Below are 21,679 nucleotides of genomic sequence, written 5' to 3'. Positions count from 1 at the left end.
GTAGAAATACATTTAGGACTGCTTGCCTTTTTTTGTTTCCTGGTGCTGAAGTCACTTTAAATCCATCACCCCAGCCTGTAGAGTCATCAGGCAGAAATCTTCCTGGGAAGGTAGATGAGTTCTTCCTGCAGCAGTTTTGCTTGAGCATACTGAAGACAGCCATGTAATAAGGTGTAGTAATGAAACCTGTTGGAATTTTAGAGGAGCACCTTGTTCCTTTGATCTTGCTAAGGAGCAATGATTCAAGTGCTACAGATTGTCAAGGATCTGGTGTCGCCAGCAAGACGGAGAACAGACACTGCCAGGAAAGGTAAGAGCAGCTCTGGGATATACTCAGTGTTCTCAGTAACTTGCTGTGAATCAGAATATTTTGGGAGTTTGGTTGTAGTTAAATTGCATACTTGATACTTAAAAATGCTCTTTGTTATGGCATGTACAGCTGCCATAATTTAGCTTAGATCTATATTAAGCATAATTATTATCATTTTTGCAACTGCCGCTTTCTCAGAGAGAATCCCAGTGATGTTTATTATGCTGAAAATTGAGTTTGTCAGCATCTGTAACTGTTACTGTTGTACTCAAGATTTTCCTTTGTTTTTGTGGTAAAAACATTTTCATTGTCAGGAGAGTTCAGGATGTGAAAATAGCAGTTGTATTCTGTGTAATCCCATCAAAATAGTTTTTAGAGTCTTAATGCTCTAAATGAGAATAAGAGCAAAACCAGGCTTCTTTAGTGCTTATGGAAATGAGAGACTGGAAGTACACAGCTGCACTGCTGACTAGGTTTTACAATTAGATTATTTCTAGATTACAACTAACTTCAAAATCCAAAGTGCCTCTTGCAAGTGTATGAAAATCTACTTGAAACAATCAATGATTCTTTGAACTCAATTGATCTTAAATGTTGTTCTTGTTTACTTCAGTGTGTTGAACATTTGTTTTTTCTTTACTAAAGTAATGCTATCTTTTGTAGTATGGGGCACACATCTAATGAGGAACTGATTAAACACTCTTTTATCTTTTACATCTTAATTATTTGCAACTGCTAAATATTTTGTTTGTAGAGGAGCTAAATAATTTGTAGGGATAACTTAAAAATGTCATTCCTACTAGAATTAATTTGCTAGGAGTGGTTTATTTTGTATTGCATAGGTTGTGAATAATTTAGGATTTACAGCATCTGCCTGTTACTGTGTCATTTTTCTGTTCTGCCCTTATGTGTAAAATGTGGCTGTAGGCAAGTACCTTTATTTCAAACCAAATAACATCAGGCTGCTCTAATAGTAACAAGTCAGGTAATGAAACACCTCTGTAAGTAAACAAAAGGAATGAAGGTCGAACTGGGCTCAGCTGTTACCCTCTTACCTCTGAAAGAAAAAAGGGAAGCTTCCTAATTATTTCCTTAGACTTTGCAGTGATTGGGTGAACATCCCCCCAAGAGTTGTATAATTTCATCCCAGTGAATTACTCGGCTTCAGCACTGTTCACTGTTCGTTTTTGGTTTCTGCTGCTTCCAGAGAAGGACAGGGCAGAAGTTCTACTTGTCTGTTTCTGCATGTGCCTCACTAGTCAGGCAGGAATTTTAGAGAACTACTGTAAGAACTGCTTAAAAAGATGTAACACCAAAACCCATAAAAATACTTATTTATAGGAACAGATTCAATGCAATTGAAAGGGAAAGCTTTGAAAAGCATGAAGGAATGCTCTTTCTCAGTTCTAAAGCTTTCAGGTTTTTTTTTTCCTGTTTGTTTTACTCCCTTAGCGAAAGACATTAATTTTGGTCATTGTTTGGGAGGTATTCTCAAGCTGCTACTAACTGAGCTAATTAGGTGTTAGCTCTTACAGAACCTGGTGGTGCATTTTGATGATCAGTATTAAGATCTTAACATTAAAAAAACATTCAAGTATTTCAAAGAAAACATTTACAAAAGATGCAAAATGCTGACAGGTTTTAGTGATTGATACAGTAATTTGAGTAGACGTTAGGTTTTTTTTCTTCACGGCATGCAACATTAGGCATCTGGTGTACATGAAGAGCTATATTCTGCAGAAATGACTCATTCTCAGTATTGTTCTCAGTAAATGAAAAATGGGCTTGTAAAGAAAGAGTTGCTAGGAAGCTCACTGTGAATGTGAGGTGAATGTATTGAGACATGGGGGATGATGTGTGAAGTGTTTACCAAAGTGCTTTCAAATTGGTGTTACTAAACTGTAAAGATTTTAAATCCTACTCCTCAGGTCCATCCTTCTCTTTCCCTTTAAAAAGTGTTTTCATTAGAATGTAATTTCTTGTGAGGTGAATGTTCCAAAGGAGCACAGTGTATTAATTGCATATTTCATATGTAGTATCAAGTTAAAAACTTTGTTAGGACTGAAGTTCCTAACCAAGTAACTGTTTTTATAAATAGTACATAAGATTGAGGGGGAAAGGATTCCTCTGCCTTCCAGTTTTCCCAGGATTTATTTCCAGACTGAGGCTTAGAAGCACAGTTAATAGCCAAGAGAGTGTCTTTTTGCATCCATCATTCAACATCAGAAGCTTGTTATAAGGTCTGCAGTAAGCACAGCTACTGTGGAGATGAAAATTCAATCCCTGCAGAAGAAATTCCTGCAGAATGCCATTTAAAAGAAGCCCATTACTAATGCTTCATGAGTTGAAATGTGGATTTAATGGGGTAGCTGAAGAGCCTGACGGAGTTGTGGAGTCTAATTTGAGTTTTTATGGGCAAGTCTGTTTTCATTGTGGCCATGACCTGTGCCACAGGTTAAATTAAATTTAATTTTCTGTATCATAAGAGGTTGATAAATAGGTGGTTTACAAGACTAAATCCCACAAAGAGTCACGCAGTGTGAGCAGGAGTGTCCACCTTGTCTCCCAGTGCAAGACCTATGGTTCTGGTTTTGTCTTCAGTCTTTGGCTGCTGGGGCTGACATCAGAAAATCCTTCAGTGGGCCTGGGAGTGTTGCTTAGTGAATACATGAAGTGAGATAAACAGTAGGTTTTGATTTATAAGGTCTCACGTTTCCATACTTTTTATAATTTTGTGCTGTTTAAAAATTGAATTATTCAATATTTTTAGGGGAAAAAAAAAGTCCCATAATTGTTTTCCATAGTCTTCCAACTGCAGTGAAACTGAGAGTGTAGAGTTTGTTGTTTGGTTTGGTTTTTATGGGTTTAGTTTTTGGGAAACTCCAGACCCGTACCATGTTTAGATAATATCAGATTCATTAGAGGAAAAAAATTGCCACTAGTCATTTATTGTCAGAGGAGTAACACTTTACATGCCCTGTAAGTCTGAAGGTGAACATGAAATTGTAAAGAAATTTAAGAGGTTGCCATTATTTTATTTATGAAATTGAAAGTCTGCTTTGAATAAAATGATAAATCATGGCAGTATAAAATTCTCTTGACAAGTGTTCCGATTTGAAGCCAAACATTTTATGAGATCTGAAACCTTTCTGAATTTTAAAAAATATTTCAGATATTACTTGTCCTAGAGAAATCCACGTAGGGTATAAATCTACTAATTATTTTCTTCTTTGCCATCACTAAAATCTTGGTTGAAATCCAGGTTGTACAAAATTACTGAAGAAATACTCATGTTTATTTCTTTCCTCCCTCCTTCCTCTTACAGATGGCTACAGCAGAACTTAATTAGGATCATCACCTTGATGTTAGGATATAAAAAGAGATGTTGTATTAAAACACTTCTAGCAGATGGGACAACTAAATTGAAATCACAGAATTAAAAAGGGATGCAGTATTTCAGTGTGAGAGAGAGAAACCTGAGAGAAAACTTGAGTTTGATACAATTTTTTTTCATGGGACACAAGAGGAGGCATATGTTTGGTCATTGCACTGTTTGGGCCTATGAGGTGTGTAAATGTTGGGCCAGCCAAGGATAACTGTGTTTAAATTTTCCAGCAATAAATTGGGAAGTTATTGCCTGGATTCAGTGCAGACAGTACTGTGGTGATACCTTGTGTTGCACACTTAAGACGTGACAAGAAATAAGCAGTGTTCGTTTGGTTTGTTTCTGCGGGCATGGACTAAGTTGATTAGTTGCAAGATGGAGAAAATAAAAGTCCCACATCAAGTAGTAATGGTGTTCTCTCTTTACCTTTGTTGATAGTGGAGGAAAAGTGTACTCGAATCAAATGCATTCCATTGAGGCATCTACTAAAATATGACAAACTTTCTTCAGTCCCTTGATTTTTCTGTTTGTTGTAGCATCTTTGCAAGGAAGGCTGAGAATTTTGCCTCTTATGGGAAGTTCCGGGGTTACCTGAATTTCTTATTTTATTTTTTCATATAATACTGTTATAATCCATGTTGAATATGTTAACTGATAAATGCTGGTTTTGAAGTAAAGGTTTCTCTAGACTCATATACCTATTCTTGAATTACTTTATTTTTTAAAGGAGACTGTCCAGAAGAGCCAGATTAATAAAAATGAGCTCTTCAGTGAGCTGCAAGCAGGCAGTTAAACCTTTTTTTTTTTTTTTTTTTGGGTCATTAAATATGAAATTCTGCCCACAGGAGCCAAGATAATATATTGTAGTCTGCAGCTCTTCAGTACAGGTATACAGCTTCTATTTACAATTTACTGTGGCAGAGTTTCTAGCAGTGTGACAGAATTTAACTTTATTTCAGCAGTTCTTCTGACATTATTTGTGCTGAAGTTTCAGCTGTGGTTTCACAAATAATTAATGCTGGCAAAAATGACTCCTCCTGCCTTGCCTCTGCTGCTCACTTGGCCTTTCCATCCCAGTTCAGATCCCTACAGAGCTTCACCTGTGTGTGTGTAGCCATGCAGTGGTTTGGAGTGGTACACTGTACTTCTCATTCTTGTTGAGCTACTGTAACCTTGCTCAGTTTATTTAACTAATTTAACTAATCCATTGCTGCTGCAGTTCCACAGAGGTGCTTGTGAGCTCCAGGGAGGAGCCAGCAGTGGGATGTGAGTGAATCCATAGGGACAACCTTCCTTCAGTGGTACCACTGGCTGAGCCTAATGGGAAATGCTGGTGGGATTTCCTTCTGCTGGAGTGTGAGGAATTCACCTCAGGATGATACAGACACAAGCAAGTAATATTTCAGTTGTGTCACTGCACAGCTGGACACACAGTGCCTTATCCAGAGTGGTTTTACCTAATACACTCTATTTCTGTGTTGTCTATATGTCTCTCTCTATGTTGTGAGACATATTGCTATGTCTCACCTTAAATAATAGTAACTTTCATGGGTTACATATACACCATGGCTTTTCTATTGAATTTCTTATCCTAACATTTTATTACCTTTTTACTTCATTTGAAATTTTATTCTTGTCCTTTGTGTGATGCCAGCTGCAGTGATTAGGAAAGGTCCTGGTGGTGCTTCACCATATGTAGCTGTTAGTGGCTTACTTTAGTGTCTGTGTATTTGGTTACTAGGTAGGTAGCATCATTAAACAGTCTGTAGATGTTGTGTCTTAGGAATTGGTCTGTGGCATAACAGAATTATTACAGACAGCTAGAATTCATTTAGCTGTGGAGGAACTACAGAAAAAAGAAACACTCACTACTTGTTCTCTCCTTCTGCAGTAATGATAGTTACCTGAAATGAGCTAATTTACAAGCAGGTAAGCACAGCAAAGGCAGCTGATCCCCAGCTTCCTACTGTGATTTGTTATTCTAGTATGTCTTGGGGTTATTTTTGGGAAGATGTGACCCTAGACCTGTGAACTTTCAACTGTAATATTCTCAGTAATCCTGAAATACAATTTTAGGGTTCTTATTTGTAGCATGTGGGAAATGTGGGGGCTTAAGATAAAATATTCCTATACAAGTGGGCTTGAACAAGAAGGAAGAGTAGGGAATGGTGCTGTAGTGTAATAGGGAGGAGCACAGCAGTTTTGCAGTCATGTTTTTGCTAGATGGGACAGAAATTCAGTTCTGTGTACATCAGCACAGCTGTTTTGGCATCACTGAAGCTGATCTGACTTGCTCTGTTTGGGGATCTGCAAACTCTGTCCTGGTTTCACTGCAGCAGGAGGCACCTTGCAGCTGGGTGAAAAGACAACTGAAAACAAGGTGGATTTGTTGGGTTCCTTGAAAGAAGAGGACAATTAATGATTCATTCAAGTTTTTGGTTAACATTTGGGAAGATTAATGAGTTACGGGGTTTTGAGCTCGAGCTGGTAGGATGGGTATATTTGGCTCTCTGGTTTCAGTGATGCTCCAGCTGAGACAAAGATTCTGTGTTGCCTGAGGCATTTGTCCACTCTGTTTGCAGTAGAGCCAAGATCTCAAGCCTGGATCTCTGAACATGGCCGTAAGCTGTTTGTATCCTGTGCCTTGCCTTCTCTACTGGCTCTTGTGCTTCTGTCACTGTGTGAATTTTACAACTTAGACAGTTTAGGTTTGGAGACTTTGAGAAAAGGCCGGGAAGTTCTGCCTGAAGGATCTAGAAAAACAAGCCTCATTCTCAGTCTTGTATTTTCATGGCTCAAGTGAACATATTTTTCTGATCTTGATTTTGGTGGGACGGCAGTTGTGCATATGCTGTTTTCAAGCATGTAGAACTTCTTTTCTTGTTGACTGTCAAAGGGTAATGCTGATGTTATTTTACATAAGCAAGTATATTTCTTTCCTTGAAGAAAAACTGGTGCTGTTGCCATGTGTACACTTCAAGCAATGAGGGATCATCTGTTTGTTTTAATGTGTTAAGTTCTTAAGTTTTCAGTATTTTATCCTCATACTTATGGAATTTGGAATTCAGTGTTAAATATGTTGATGTCCATGTTTGTTATTAGGAAGCTGGTACAGAATTTATTTTAAAATCTTGAAAAGGTGACAGGTTTTTTTATTAAATTGCAGTGGATACGATTAAGCAATGGTGCAGAGACAAATGCTAATATGTTTGCTTGTTTGTATTCAATAGCTTAGAATGTGGTGAATATTTCAAAGTGACAGGGCCCCAGCTGGACATTTTCTACAACGGGTAATTATAGCAGTTGGGTGGCTTAGACAGTACTTTGGTGTATACTGACATTCACAACTTCTCTGGACATCTTATCTGGCTTCTTCAAAGTATTTTTGTCCTGTTGAACTTCTAGATCTTTTGGTATAGCCTGTAAGGAAAACATCCAGACTTCTCCAATCAGCTATCAAAACAATTTTAAATTTTTTTTGTAGTTAATCCTGTCTATCAGCAAATAAAAATACTGTTTTTTCAGTGGATTAGCTTCCACTATTTTGTCCTTCTGTTTGCAAGTCCAAGCAGTTTCTTTTAAAGGAAATTATCTGTCAGCATTAGTATTAAACTATCCATAAAAATGTTAATTCGAACTGAATTTCCAGATCAAACAGAAAATGTAATTAATGTCAGCTAATTAAATTCTTGCTGGAAATGAGAAAATAAGTGCACAGATGCCCAAGACTGCTGTTGTCTCCTTGCTAATAAAGCACCTAATGAAGCATTTTTAGCAGTACCTGGAGGGGACAGGTCCTTGGTGAAAATAATTTCCTCAAGGAACAGATTCTACTCCCTTCTGCTTCATGTTCCAGGTGATGCAGGTTTTTTTCCCTTACTGTTATTTTCTGTAGCATTATTACATGTCACCACAAACGAAGAAAAAGAAATAGATGTGCAGGCACATGATTACTCAGTCTTCTCTCCAGGAGAACGGCACGACCCCTGTGTTGGGTGTCACGGTCCCTTAACTCTGCATGCTAAGCCAGGGTATAAATCTTGGGACCTATCACAAGGGCTCCATGTGTGCAAGTGGCCTTTGGTGTAAAATGAGTCTGGGCTGGCAGGCCACAGCTCCCATGAGCAGATTCTGTGCTCATGGAGAAGCTCGTGGACATTCAGCTTGTGGACTATGGATATTCTTTTTTGGCCAGTACCGCTGCTGGGTTGAGGTGTTCTCTGCTGCCACTGGGAACAGCTCGAGTGCACACTGCACATGGAATTAGTGGTCAGAGCAATAACTCTACAAGAGGATTGACCTGTTCCTGTAGTCTCAGGGTGTTCTGAAGACCTCGGGGGTTTTGTAGCTTTTAAGCCAGGTATCACTCTGATTCACACAGTCGAAACTGTACGTCCTTGGGGAGTGAAAGTTGTGTGCTGCAGTTGGGATTTTTTCCTCCCTTCCCACTGTGTGTGTGGTAGTTGTTGTTTATTTGGTGTGTTGTTTTTTCTTTGTTTAACAGTAATTTTTTGTCTGTCACTGTTGTGCTTTCCGAACATTATCACAATCTGGATGCTCCATTCCTGTGGCACATTAGCCACAGGACTGTTATAGTCTAATGCAGACATTAATGAAATTCAGGTGGAATACTAGGAAAAACAGTCTCTTTATTTCCGTGTGGCTTAATTCATCATTGAAAAATAGGTTTCTATTAAAGGATCTAAAAATCAAACGTCTTTTTCTTAGCACTCATGTTATACTGGTCTAAGTGATGGCTGCACCTTCCCTTCCTTGCACCTCTGCAGGCTTTAGTTATATCTGAACATGGAGTGGTCAAATGCCACCTTTCTGCCTATTATTTTTCCAAAAGCAAATAGCAAAGTCCTGTAAATTTTGTGGGCAAATGAGATCACACAAAACTTTCTGCATTTATTGACTGGAAAATATTTTTATTCCCTGGAAACTGAAGGGGAAATTGGTTGTTTTTTCTTTTCCTTGTTTTAGATGAGACATTTTTCTTTTGAGATGTACCTAATATACCAAGCAAGATTAATATGTAAGCATTTGGAGAGGAACATGAGTGTGAACAGGCAAGTTTCACCATATCACTATGTGCTAATTTTCTCCCCCAAAGTATTTTGACTACAGGTCACTCTTCAAGCCCTTTTTTGTCTCCACTTAGTCAGAAGTATCTTACAGAAGTTAAGGCTGAGTTTAAGGCTTCTTTTTTAGAAGTAAATACTTCAACGTTTTAATTAATATTTCTGGTTTACTGATCCCTGTCACAGTTAGAATGGAAGTGAAGCTTTTGTTGCTAAACCTCATTTTTGGGTGGGAAATAGCAGGAGTCTGAAGGACATGGTTATAATGCAGTTCACAGGTCTCAAATGGAATGTGAGATGTTGCCTTGATCTGAGACTTCCTCTTGCTGATAGAAGAGGAAATACTATTTGTGCTAATGAAGGGACTTTGGTAACTTGAATATGCTGTGATCTCTCCTAGAGAAATATTTTCTGTTTCATTTAAAGTCACATTGTTTGGATTGGTGGAACAATTTTTCATCACTTTCAAGTGTTGGGTGTTCCTGGGATGTTTCCAGGGCTCCCCAGTGTGCAATATACTGCTGATTTCAGGCGTTGCACTTTGCTGTGTGATGTATAAATGGCTGCACCATTGCTCTATGTCCTAATTTTTCTCCTTCTATAAAGAAAAAACCTGACTAATCCTTTCCTTTTTCTGATGACAGCTGTACATTGAAAAGACTTTTAAAATGTTTTGAAAAATTTCCCCATCTATGCAGCAGCTGCATCAAGTCTTGAAGCCACCATGTCACATCACTGGGTAAAAGAAAATGTTGTGTTCACAGACTGTAGTGTGGATCACACATTGCACAAATCAAAGATACGTTTTTGTCAATTCTGTGCCGTGAATTAGTACTCTGGCTAGGTTTTGAAAAACGTGGGATGAATGCTAGTCTGGAGCTTGCCAAATCTATAGATGAAAAAGAAAATAAGCTACACAGGCTCCAATTCCCACTACTATTTAGTTTATAGGCATTGGAATGACCTTCTAATCTGTGCAGTGATAATTGCCTGTTTTACATAAGGTGTAAAGCTTTGCAGAGGAGTATTTGTAGTGATGGAACATGTATTAAAAATCATTGTCTGGAAACTAATAGGAATGTAAAGCCATTCTATAAATAGTGCAGATAAGCTCTAAAAGGAGGAATGAGCAAATATACTTAGGCAAATCAAAAGACAGCTGTGCAAGGCCTGGGCTGGGTGTTTAACATAACAGTGGCTCATGAACTGTGTCCATGCTGGCAGGGAGTGAGGCACTGGAGGGAGAGATGGAGAGAGGAAAGCTGGGAGCTCAACATTTCTCTGTATTTCAGCAGTTTTTTCCAGACTAGATCAAACCTTGGGTAGAACATAACTTGGAGGTTAGGAGTGCATCTCCCAGATAGTTGAACCTGGAAGGAATCCAACTTTGCATACTTCCAAGTCTCTTCCCAGCACAAAGTGGAGAGCAGTAAATAGAGATGATCTGGAGCTTTTCTCAATGCGCTCTTCCAGTTTAGACTCAAATGTTATTTATAGAATGGTGTGGAACCTCAATAGTCTTTTATCCCAGATTTATGATCTTGGCATTGGATAGAATAGTGATAGAATAGTCTAACGAGGTTTTTCTTGGAAATAAATGGAATTTCTGGTAGGCTTGATGTTTCAGGGGCAGAAGGGGGATCGAGAGATTATGCACTAAAGCATTGAAGACTTACATTTATAACTTGGGTTTTTATATGTTCTACATCTTGAGATTGTTAACTTAATGGCAGTTTCTGTTTGGCCACTGCGCTTACGTGGCAGGGTTTTGGTGACTGGGGCTGCAGAGGTGGCCAGTGTGAGAAGAGGCTAGGACCTGCCCCTGGGTTAGACACAGCCAGACACAGCTTGCTCCAAAACCGGCCCATCCTTGGCCAAAGCTGAGCTCATCAGTGAAGCTGGTGACACCTCTGAGATAAGATAGTTAAGAAATGCTAAAATGCACAGTGCAGCAGTTGTGAGAGAGGAGAGAGATAAAAATATGTGGGAATCAACTCTGCAGACCCCAAGGTCAGTGGAGGAGCAGGAGGAGGTGTTTAAGCACCAGAGCAGAGAGTCATTGGCAGCTCTGGAAAGACCATGGTGAGGCAGCTGTGCCCCTGCAGCCCATGGAGGTCCATGGAGGGAGCAGAGATCCACCTGCAGCCCCTGGAGAGCCCATGCTGAAGCAGGCTCCTGGCAGAAACTATGGTCCTGGTAGAGAAGCCCACACCAGGAACAGGTTTTCTGGCAGGAACAGCAGCTTGTGGGAAAGGCCCCTGCTGGAACAGTTTGTGAAGGACTGTATCCCTTTGGAGGGACCCCATGCTGGAGCATGGGAAGAGCGTCACAATAAAGGAGCAGCAAAACACAAGTGTTATGGGCTGACCTATGCTATTTTTAATTGCCAATAAATTAGTTTTCCCTAGCCAAATAGGTTTTTCTCATGCGTGTGAGTGACCTCCCTGTTTATCTTGATCCTTGAGCTTTTTCTTCTTTTCTTCTCCCCCAGTCAAGTAGGAGGAATGAGAGCAGGTCAGTGGGCACCTGGCAACCAGCCAAGGGTCAACCCACTGCAGCAATGCTGAGGATGTGGGCAAACTTAAACTTTGCAGGCCTCTGTTCCTGTGAGTTCTCCCCAGTCCACGTTCCCTGAAGCTGCCAGTGATGGCAGCATGAGCAAATTCAGCAGCTGGGCTTTTCTGTCATGGGTTGCAGTGCACTCACATGATCCTGTTTACCAGCTCTGCCCAGAGCAGTAACTTCCAGCAGAGCAGGAGACAAAGAGCAGTGATGTAGTCAACAAGCACTGTAAATCCAGGACTGGATGTCTAAATGATGTCCTCCTGTCTTTTCCTTTCTGCTCTTTTTATGTACTCCTAGGTAAAATCTCTCTGTGTTAAAAGTTCATAAGCTTTGTAACATTTCCAGTTATTGGTGTGTAGTAATTGGTTTTGAAACAGTATTAACTGGTATGCCAGGGGATATTTTTGAGCAATTTTGGCTGGTAAGTGTTAGAAATTCTAAAGTCATTGCTACCATTAGGAAATGTCAACAATTTATCCCTTGCATTCTAGCTGTGATACCATTTCGTGATGTAAGGAGCTTGGAGAAGAGATAATCAAATTAGGGCTAATGAGAATGCACTTGAATGTGAGGTGGTTGCAGGTGGACAAGGGGACACAAAACTTATTTGACATACCTGAATCATTCTGGCTGCTGTCGAATTGCTGTTTAGTAGTTTGATCTGGACTTTATTTGACTCAGCTGCCTTGGCAATTTGTGATTCCTTTTTAATTTCAAACAACTTTTCTGTGGTATTTTTTATTTTTTCCTCTCAAACCTATTTTTACCTGCCTTTTATCTGTCATGCAGCTTTCATCAGCTGAGTTCATAGATTTCTGATTAGTGGAAAAACCTTTGTTTCCAATTAAAAACTAAATAAAGAAAAAACAATTTAGGGCTTCTTTTTTGGGAATAATTTATTTTAATACATAGACATTACAAAAATGGCTCCAACATGAAAACTATTGCAGCTCTTTTGTATTTTTTAATTATTTTTTTTCTCCACAGTTAAAAAAAAAAACTTTAGATGAGCTTATTTCCCAAGCATTCTTTTTTATTCTGAGCCAAATGTGAAAAGTCCTTCAATTAAAATCTGGGCTAAATCTTACAGTCCCATTTTTTTTTTTTTGGGTTTTTTTGTGTTTTGTTTTTTTTTTTTTATTTTTATTTTTTTGCAGTGAAAGGCTGTAAATATTTGGTATTCTATTTATATGAGCTAAGAAGCTTGAACTTAAAATACTGATGGCTGAATGATGTATCAGGGAAGTTTTTGATATTGGACCAGTAATGGCACACCACTTTCACTGAGGAATAGTTACCTCTGAGGTGTAAGAATAAGAAATTTGCCTTGCTTGCCCTGAAGTGGCCACAAAGCAGATATATCTGATAGTCACATCATTACAGTGGCTTATAAATACAGCAGTTCCCTGTGTCATACCCTTATATCCCTAAAACTTGGAGTTACCTGACAGGAGGCTATAAAGTTTTAAAAAATAAGCTGATTTATACCTTGTTTGTATTCTTTTTGTGCTGGTAAGTCTCAATTCTGTGTTGGAGAAAACTGTGCTTTTCAGTTATTTACTGTTCATAGACCCTTCACACTAACTTGTGCCATAGCCTATTCTTCTCCAATTCTTTTTCTATTTTTTCTTCATCTTATTAAGAATGTGCAGTTGTTTTGCATCCATATTTTGCCTCCATGAGTTTTCCTTTAGGCTTTTGATTTTTTTACTTTTTTTTTTTTTTCTTTCATTTCAGCATTGCTTGTGTAAGCAGCGAGATACCAAATAGTGCTGATATAATATACAGGTGTGAAGGAGGAAAACAAGTGCAAGGTGGGGGGAAGACTGGTATTCAGATTTGATGGAATGTTGTAATCCCATACCCCTTACTGATGATGACTTCTACATGCTTTAACTTGACAGCTAATTCTAGTCTAGCAATTTGGTACATCATCCTCTTAAAATGTCGTTCCTTAGCTAAAACATCACACTTCCTCCCCCCCGCTTTCTTTATCCTCTTTTCTTACTGTTTGCATTTGTACTGTCATTAGGTGTGACTTCTAAATTCTCAGCACTCTGCTTCTCAAGTCTCAGAAGGTGCTACATGACCAGGAAGCAGAGGCACAGGTCACTGCCTGGCTGTGGGGCTGTGTCAGGGTGAAGGTTGCAGTGTCCAAGCTGAGCAGCAGTGCTTGGGCTGCACTTCCATCAGCCCTGGAGCTCTGGGCTCTGCAGCCTTCACCTGCATCCACAGCACTGCAGTAGATTCAGACCTCTCAGAGAGGAGGAGAGCCTCTCCCTGCATTCCCACCAAAGGTTTTTTTATTCAGTAAAGCCTGATTAGCTGAGTTTCAAATCCATGTATTTGTCTTGTGCTTTTGCTTAAATTCCTGTCTGTTTATCTGAGAAAAAGTGAGTGAGTCTTTGTTGGAGCTGGTGATTCAGTGAAACACCACCTGGGCTCAATAGCACCTGAAGAATAATGGCTGTTTGTGATACTGTTTTAATTGAGAGAGAACTTCCCCAGGGTGTGCAGCTGACTCATTTTTCAGAGAAACTTGTCATCAGTGTGTCTGAGGTGGCCTGACTGTTACCCTGGGATTAAGCAGCCTCTTGTACCTCAGGTACAAAGTACTCTCTGATGCTTTTGTTTTTCTACATTTATAGCACGTTATCACAATAATGTAAACCACTGGTTCCTGTTGTCAGTGCTTAGGTTTTGTGTGCTCTTCCAAAACAGTGGGTGGTGGCAAATAGAGTATGTGTGAGTAATTTTATCGTGTTTAATAGTTACACACCTGGATTTTTCTCTGCCAAGGAATAAGGTGAGCTAGAGAAGGAGAAAGTGTAGAAATTCTACTTGTTATTTAAGTAGAGTAAGATTTATACTGATGACTAATGCATCCTAAAAGCTGTTGTCTATAGTGTGGATTATAGCAAAACAAATTGAAGTCAAAAATTATATTTCTTCTTTTTCCCCCCGCCTGAAGAGAGACTGAGTTGTTTGTAAATTCTTTCAAGAACTGCTGTCATAACAAGAAGTTTGTTGTTAAATTGAATGGTTTCAGAAAACTCTAAAAACAGGAGAAATATTTGGTAGTTTTCATTCACTTTCAGACTTGTATGATAGATGACAACTGTACATCTGCTGAAGAGGAAGAGTTGATGAAAGGCTGTTGGATTTTCATCCAGTTTGAAGGCAATGGAGTGAGAGTTCCTTATCCTTCCAAAATGTTGTAATTGAAGGAACGTTCATTATGTTAATCCTTTTTGTTTCCCATCCTATTGCTAGACCTTTCAGGAATATGTGTGCAGAGATGGTTTTGGTTTGCTGCATTACAGTTCCTTGCTTCAAGAAAAGGCTTTGGCTGTAGTAACATCAGAAATGCAAAGCTGTCATTTTAACATGTACTGAAGAAATGTTTTCAGTGGTAAGAGGGAACCACAATTCATGACCAAAATATGTTTTTTCCCTTTCAAGTAATTTTGGGTTTAACTTCACTGATGAAAATTTCACAGATGAGTTTGCAGAATTTCCATGGATGGATTTCAGAGTGAGTGTTGCCCCTTCCTCATGGGAAGGTTTCCTGCCTGACTACTCTGTCTACCTCTCCTAGACAAAAAAGGGATTTAAAGGCCATATAGTCTCATGTAGAGGTTTGACCTCTAAGTTTTCTTTCTGCAGCTGGTTTTAGTTAGAGCTCAAAGCTCTTGTCTGGTGGAGGTTGGGTTGTTTGCTTCATGCCTGGTTAACCAGTCAGCCCTGTTGCTCCTGGTCCATCTGAGTTGCACAAATGAGAACTTGAACCCTCCCCAAAGTGCTGAATATCTTAATTGCATGTCTACAGGCACAGCAGACAGTGGGTGGATGTGTGTTTAAATCCCAGCTGGTGTGTTCCTCCTTCTCTCTGCTGGAGAGAGCAGCTCATGTCCGCCCTAGGGGAGGGTTCTGCAGTGGGTCTGCTTTTCCCAGGGAACAGGATCCTGTTTGCCAGGTGCAGCTCCACAGGCTCAACCAAGCTGTGACTCTTCCCGTGGATTTTGATTCTGTGGGGGATATGAAATTCAGAGAGGTTGAGAGAGATCTACTGGGAATGAAATAGGTTATATGGGCTGGACTGGAATCCAGAAAAGGCTTTATTTGTGTATTGTCCTAGAGTTAATGCTGATAAACTGGAATAGGGATTTCCAAAGTACTGCATCAGTGTTTGTATCAGATGAAGTAGGCTTTCTCAGTTCAGTGAGTTTAAAACTGCTTTTTAAAATTTCAGGTGATTTTCTTCTGAGATATGAAAATCTGTGACAAATAGATTTTTCTGGGTTATGTGTGGTTTTCTTTGCTTTGCCTTTTTTCTTTAACAGAGTGTAGTGGTTTTAAAGCAGATCATCATTAGTAGGTTCAATGCATTATTGACTTCAGCGTAAACAAATGGATTTTTTTTCTTGATGGCTGTGTATAAGGCTTAGACTAGAATTAACATCATGTTTGTTTTGCAGTAAGATCTTCACAGCATGTGTTTGTAGTTCATTTTGCATCGGTACTGAAATAAAAGTACTGATTGTGGGGGAAGTAGCACTGAAAACTTGATGCTGGGTTTGTGTTACTGTAGTACCTCAGTGCTTATCTTAGTCTAAGCCAATAAAAAGAAAGTGTTACTGATATGCCTGCTAATGCACTGCTTATTAAAGTTATTGTTTCTGTGCAACAGCAGTGTAAATTAATAATTGCCATCTTATGTCAACACTGGATACTTGTAAATGTTTTCAGAATATCCAAAGAATGAGCCAAATGCTGCCTCTTGCTGTGATCTCTTACTTGAAGGAGATTTATAAGCTCTTTGGAAAATTCTGTTCTGACCCTGTATTGTCCTTTAAAATCAAAGATTCAAACAAAAGTCTTTTCATTTTCGTTTTGTGGGCTTTTTCTGCTACAGCTTTGTGCCTGCCTCTCAGTGGTGCTGACATTTCAGTGTTGTCTGTACTTAACTGGAGTCAAAAGTTGGGGAAAAAGACCAAGACCTTTTTTGGCACACTCTGCTAAGCTTTAGGGATAGATTACATCTGAAATCTAATTTGGTACTTCCCATAGCAAAAAAAAAAAAAAAAAAATAAAGGTGATGGATCTAATGTAGGCAGAAGATTTTTCTTACAGGTACAGTGTGATGTAGATACACAGCCAGGAAGTTTGTGATCTTTTTGCTTCCCCCTTTCTCCCCACCTTTGGGTTGCTTTATCCAAGCTCTGAAGTTGTTCTATATTGACAAAGGTTTTAACTGATGCAAACTAGGTGGAGGCAAACAAATTCATACTGGTATTGCTAATTAGCAGTATGAATGCTAATGAACCTGATTGTGATTCGGTGGGTATGTGATTCGCTGGGATTTATTGCAGCTGTTTCCCTGGGTTTTCCCTCAGCTTGGGGCTGGGACCAGGCACACAGGACAGCCTTGGAAGCCCTAATTCCTGTTTTTCATGGGAAATGCCATGGCTGTTTACTTTGTTTTGTTTACCAGTCCTCAATCACTGAAACTGAAAACAACAGAACCTTCTTGTCTACCACGAACTTCCTTTTCTCATAGCAAAGATGAAGAAACTTCCCCTGTTTCTGCTGCCATTTGACAAACTTGTTAACCTTTCATCTGGTTGTCTCTTACTCCTCCAGCCTTTCCTATAACCACTTTAGAAACATAAAAACCATGGATCTGCTGCTGCCTGACACTTAAAATTATTTTACATGTTCAGAGGGGATTTCAGCATTTCTTCCACTCTCTTAAATGTCATTTGAGTTTTTAAGTGAATGACAGATATTGTAAGTAGCCACTTATTCAGCTCCATGCTGTGTAAACTTGACTGATACAAGAGGGCAGGTATCTAAATTTGCCTTGATGTCTTTCTGTGGACTTATTCAAACTTATCACAGAGCCACCAAGAGAAGGTTTAGTGTCATATGAGCTTCTTGGTGCCATTCATACTTTTCGGAGGATTCCATTACAGGATCCTATTTGTACTTAAGGTATTATTACTGCAGTTAAAATGTTTATCTGCTCAAAGATGAATAGCTCAGTAATTGAAGAAAGCTGTTCATCTACGGTGAACTGAGCTGTAGTGTGTAACTCAGTATTTTTATTCCTTTGTGAAATGCTTTAAGTATGTTAGGATTATATTTAAAGTTGAACAGAAGGGCCCTGCAGCTCCTCCTCACTGTTACTGTGCTTTTTGGTGATTCCTTCAGTGTATCCCAGTGGTAGACGGAGGGATGCCCGAGATCCACACTCCGTGGTGTGGATCACAGCAGTCTGTCTAGCAGCCTGTAGTAACTGGTGTAACTCGTCTAACATGCTGTTGCTGGAATAAAGCAAGAAATGCTTTTCATCCTGCCACAACTTTCACAATATTTTCTTATTTTCCTGTTGTGTATTGGCTGAAACTGAATTTAAAGCTTGAAAATGAATGCTGAGGTCTCCCCATGCAGAGGCTGTGCCCACATAGGCAGAACATGAGCTCAGCACCTGGGGGACTCAAGTTCAGGTGTGAGCAGAGGCTGCAGGGAGGTTTTCTCACGCTTTTGGGCAAGGACTCATCCCTGTGTGCTTCTCGTTGTCTCTCCAGGAGAAGGCAGAAAAGTCAAAGGCTGGTGGTCTGTGTGCAGCTGGGGAGTAAAATGTGGTGATTTCAGGAGCTGCTCATCTGTCGCTTGTTCGTGAACTCTTCCAAAGTCTCAAGCGGGGCGGCGAGGTTTGGGCAGTGCCTGTTGAGCTGAGCAGCAGCTCGGTGCCAGCCCTGGGGCTGTGGGCACTGGGCAGGTCTGGGGAGCTGCTGCTGTGTCCCCATGGGGCTGCTCAAGGTCTGCTCCTGCCACCTTCAGTCAGAGCCCGTGTTTTTCTGAGCTGGCTGGGACCTCTTCAGTCTTGCTAAGTGGCAGAATAGCATGTATTACAAAAACAAACCCTCCTTTTGTTCCTGTTGTAATCAGTTAAATCGGCTGTGTAATTAAATGATGAGCTGGACTGTGGCTATGTCAGTGTATTCACAGCTCGTCTGTGTAGAACAACAATTCTCTTTATTTGAGCCAGTATAAAGCGATATCAATATCAATGAAATTTTCTAACTAGAGACCTGTTGTACCCTCTCTAGCCCTACAGAAGAAATAAACCAGCTTCCTCAAAAATTAAGAACTGCCCTCTTTTAAAAAACTTCATCCAGAGTCTGTATGAGTGTTGTCTTGGTGATGGTTTAAACTGGGAATAGACTTCACATCATTAACGCTGAATTTTAAAATGTAATTATTGTTTCCTTCATTAATTTTGACTAATGCAGAGAGAAAAATGATTAATCAGGAGACTTAACATAATTAGTGCAGTGTGGCAACTGACTACTTAAATATAAGTCTGTTAACGTGGGAAGCATAGTTCTTGTTATGAAATGTTCTGCTTTGTGTCAGAATTGAAAACATTAGAACCATTTTACTCTTTAAATTGATACAGCAAATCATAGTGCTGTGAAAACATTCATATTCTACCACTAATTATGATGTTCAAAACAGGAAATCTGAAATTATGTCGGAAATAATGTCAGCATTTTGGAGAATTTTTTAATGTTATTTTGATTTATGTTGCTGGGGAAAAAAAGATTTTATATGTCATCCTGATTTATAGCATTGGGAAAGCAAAGAAGAAATTTATTGCAGAGAACTGCTGTGTTCACTCTTGCTGAAAGATGGTTTTGCTTGTGTGTTTAGTAGCCTGTCTTGGTTAAAAGAAGTACGAGTATGAGCAGTGTCAGTGTACAGAAGGGATATTTTAGTTCTCAAAATCCTCTGGGAACTGCAGGCATAATATACTTTTAAAGTACAAGGGATAAAAAAATAAAAGGCATTTTTAGCTAAATTTGCTTATAAAATCATAACCAGTACCTGAAAAGCCATTGACTTATATTAGATTGAGGGTAAAATTCCTGAAATATTTCTGCTTTTCATTGTCAATACTGCTTCTGAGGTCAAGTGTCTGATCTTAACGTATAATGCAGCAGATGATTTGCAGCATATTTTATTAAGACATAATTGTAAAGGCTAGGGCTAGTGCTGGGAAAGGTCATGGATTTCAGGGGGAGTGTGGGAGTAATACTCATGAGCTGTAGATGAAACAGATTCTGTGTTACAGTGGGGTCAGTTCTAGCCACAGCAGGAGTTCTAAGAAATGTAATATCTTGGTGGAAGACCATAAAATGGTTTGCAGTAGTAGAAGACCTCCTGTGTTTTCCCATGAAGGCTGTGTCTCTGTTGTTCCATGGCTGCTGCGTTAGAAGGTGTGCCACACACAAGGCTCGCAGTGTCCCCTGGAACAGCGGGATGCAGATCTGCTCCCATGGCCACTGCAACAGCTGCTTGGAGCGCTGGGCTCAGCAGTGTTTGATCTCCTGAAAGACAAACGTGTAGGTGAGTGACCACTTCTTTGTGGCCACAATGCTGCTCTTTCATGGCACTGAGGAAAGAGAAAAATTGTCATGAAAAGGCCAGATACCAACTACACCCTTGGGAAGAGAAGAACAAAGGATGACTTAAGCTTAGACATAAGACATGAGCTAGTTGTGGCACAAGCCAGACCAGTCTTTGCATACTGGCAAGTCCCAAATTATACCCAGCCTGAGTTTTTACACTTAAGTCTATTAAGAGCTGCCATAAATGATTCGGGTTGTGTTGACAGAGGTCTGGGCAGGAGGGCGGGTTGTGCGTTGGTTTTGTCCTCTTTTTTCTTTCAAGAAAGGAGCATTGTTTAAAGTTGGGCTTACTTTTTTCAGTATAGCTTGTTGAAAATTGGCGATTATGGTTTCTTCTGGCTTTGCAACTGATTATGTTAACCTTCAGCAAATTAATTATCTTCTGGCTCACGACTGCACACAACACTTTGTGAAATGGAATTACAGTAGAACCCTGCCAGATCTTGTCACTCCACTTTGTAACCCTTGTGGGAACTTTCATAAGGCTCAGTAGTGAGGTGATGACATGAGCGTTCCAACTGCAGATTCCAGCTGGTTAGGTGTAGGTATTGCTGATGGAGTGATCTAATTTTAAGGTGTAATTATTTACATGAAGCACACAGAAAAACAAATTGCAAATTAGGACTAATTAAATGGCCAAGATGTATTTTATTAGAGTATGTTACTTTTCTGTTTTATTTCTGTTTTATTCTGAGTTTTGTGCTTTCATTGCTGAATTAACTAAAAGTGTTAGGCTATGTTATTAAAAATAAAATGATAGGCATTTTGCAGTAATTGATTAATATTGGTGGTATTTCTGTAAGCCCTTTAGCCCATTGTTGCTTAAAAGCAAGATGGAGAATTTGATTTAAATTCTATGCGATACATAGACTCTTAAATTCTTATTTCATGTTTTGACACAGGCTTCCTCTGTGGAATATTGCTTAGCAAGGCTGCCTTGATTTCCCTGCCCTTGCCTTGAATCCTTTGGAGATCACTTTAAAATTGATTTGAGAGGGTTTTTAGTAGTAGTTAATTCTACTAATTTCCAAAGCGACCATTTTCCATTGGTGAATGTGCAGTGTCTCATAGGGGATGTTGCAAAACTCCAAGAGTTCTACCCTAGTGAAACTTGATTTTCCATTAAGATGAGAGTTCAGCCACATTTCTTCAGGGAAGTTAAATCTTTGTTTTCATATTTTTAACTCATTACTCCTCATGCTGTAACACTACAATAGTGTCTACTCTGAATGCTGATTATTAAGAGGGGGATAGTGCATGTGTTTTGCTGTTGCAATGGGTTTTTTTTTAGTGCATAGCATAATGCAATGTATTGATTTTCCAAAGAGTTTTACTCTATCTTTTCTGTGTGTAAGTCCACTTGAAAAACACCCACAAAATCAGACATGCTAAATTTGAGAGACATAAGAGAAGCTATCCCTTAGTATAGCTATAGTGTATATATATACACATCAGTATAGCTATCCCTAGTATAGCTATAGTGTGTGTATATATATGTATACACACACACATATATATATGTCAGTAATATGGCTTATTGCTGTCTGAGATTAGTGTGTGGTAGAAGAGCAGCAGTGATGTTAAAAAGCACATTGTTTTCAAGTGGTGAAGGGGTGAGAGAGTTAACATGGGACAAATGCTTGTGTTCATTGTGTGCGAGTTCTTTTCATCCTCACCACAAATATGCTCACAGAAAGTAGCTGGTTTCAGTTCAGTAGTTCTGTTATGAGCAAAGTGGAAGATGATTTCTGTGTAGCAAGAGGATTGCTGTTGTGTGTGTCAGCAGTAAGAAAATGCTGCTTTTGAGGGAAATGTGCCTGGTTGTGGACATGGCACTGGCTTAGTCTAAACTCATACT

The 21,679-nt window shown here is 39.3% G+C and overlaps 1 protein-coding gene across 11 annotated transcripts in view; it reads left to right on the top strand.

The window, feature by feature from the left end:
- USP6NL (USP6 N-terminal like) overlaps positions 1 to 21,679 on the top strand; it is a 110,903-nt gene that overhangs the window by 22,679 nt on the left and 66,545 nt on the right. For 5 of the 11 annotated variants that reach the window (XM_068189448.1, XM_068189453.1, XM_068189449.1 and 2 more), the window contains one exon: positions 202 to 310. The exons of 5 other annotated variants lie outside the window; for them this stretch is intronic. In XM_068189448.1, coding sequence (XP_068045549.1) covers positions 238 to 310 — 73 coding nt within the window. In that variant the 5' untranslated portion in view covers positions 202 to 237. Of the gene's footprint in view, positions 1 to 201; positions 311 to 14,016; positions 14,090 to 21,679 lie in introns of those variants that run through there. One more of the 11 variants, XM_068189461.1, reaches the window with a different exon arrangement.

Source organism: Anomalospiza imberbis, chromosome 5 (assembly GCF_031753505.1).
Source record: "Anomalospiza imberbis isolate Cuckoo-Finch-1a 21T00152 chromosome 5, ASM3175350v1, whole genome shotgun sequence".
NCBI lineage: Eukaryota > Metazoa > Chordata > Aves > Passeriformes > Viduidae > Anomalospiza > Anomalospiza imberbis.
Note: the sequence above shows the minus strand (reverse complement) of the source record. Positions and strands in the feature narration are given on the sequence as shown.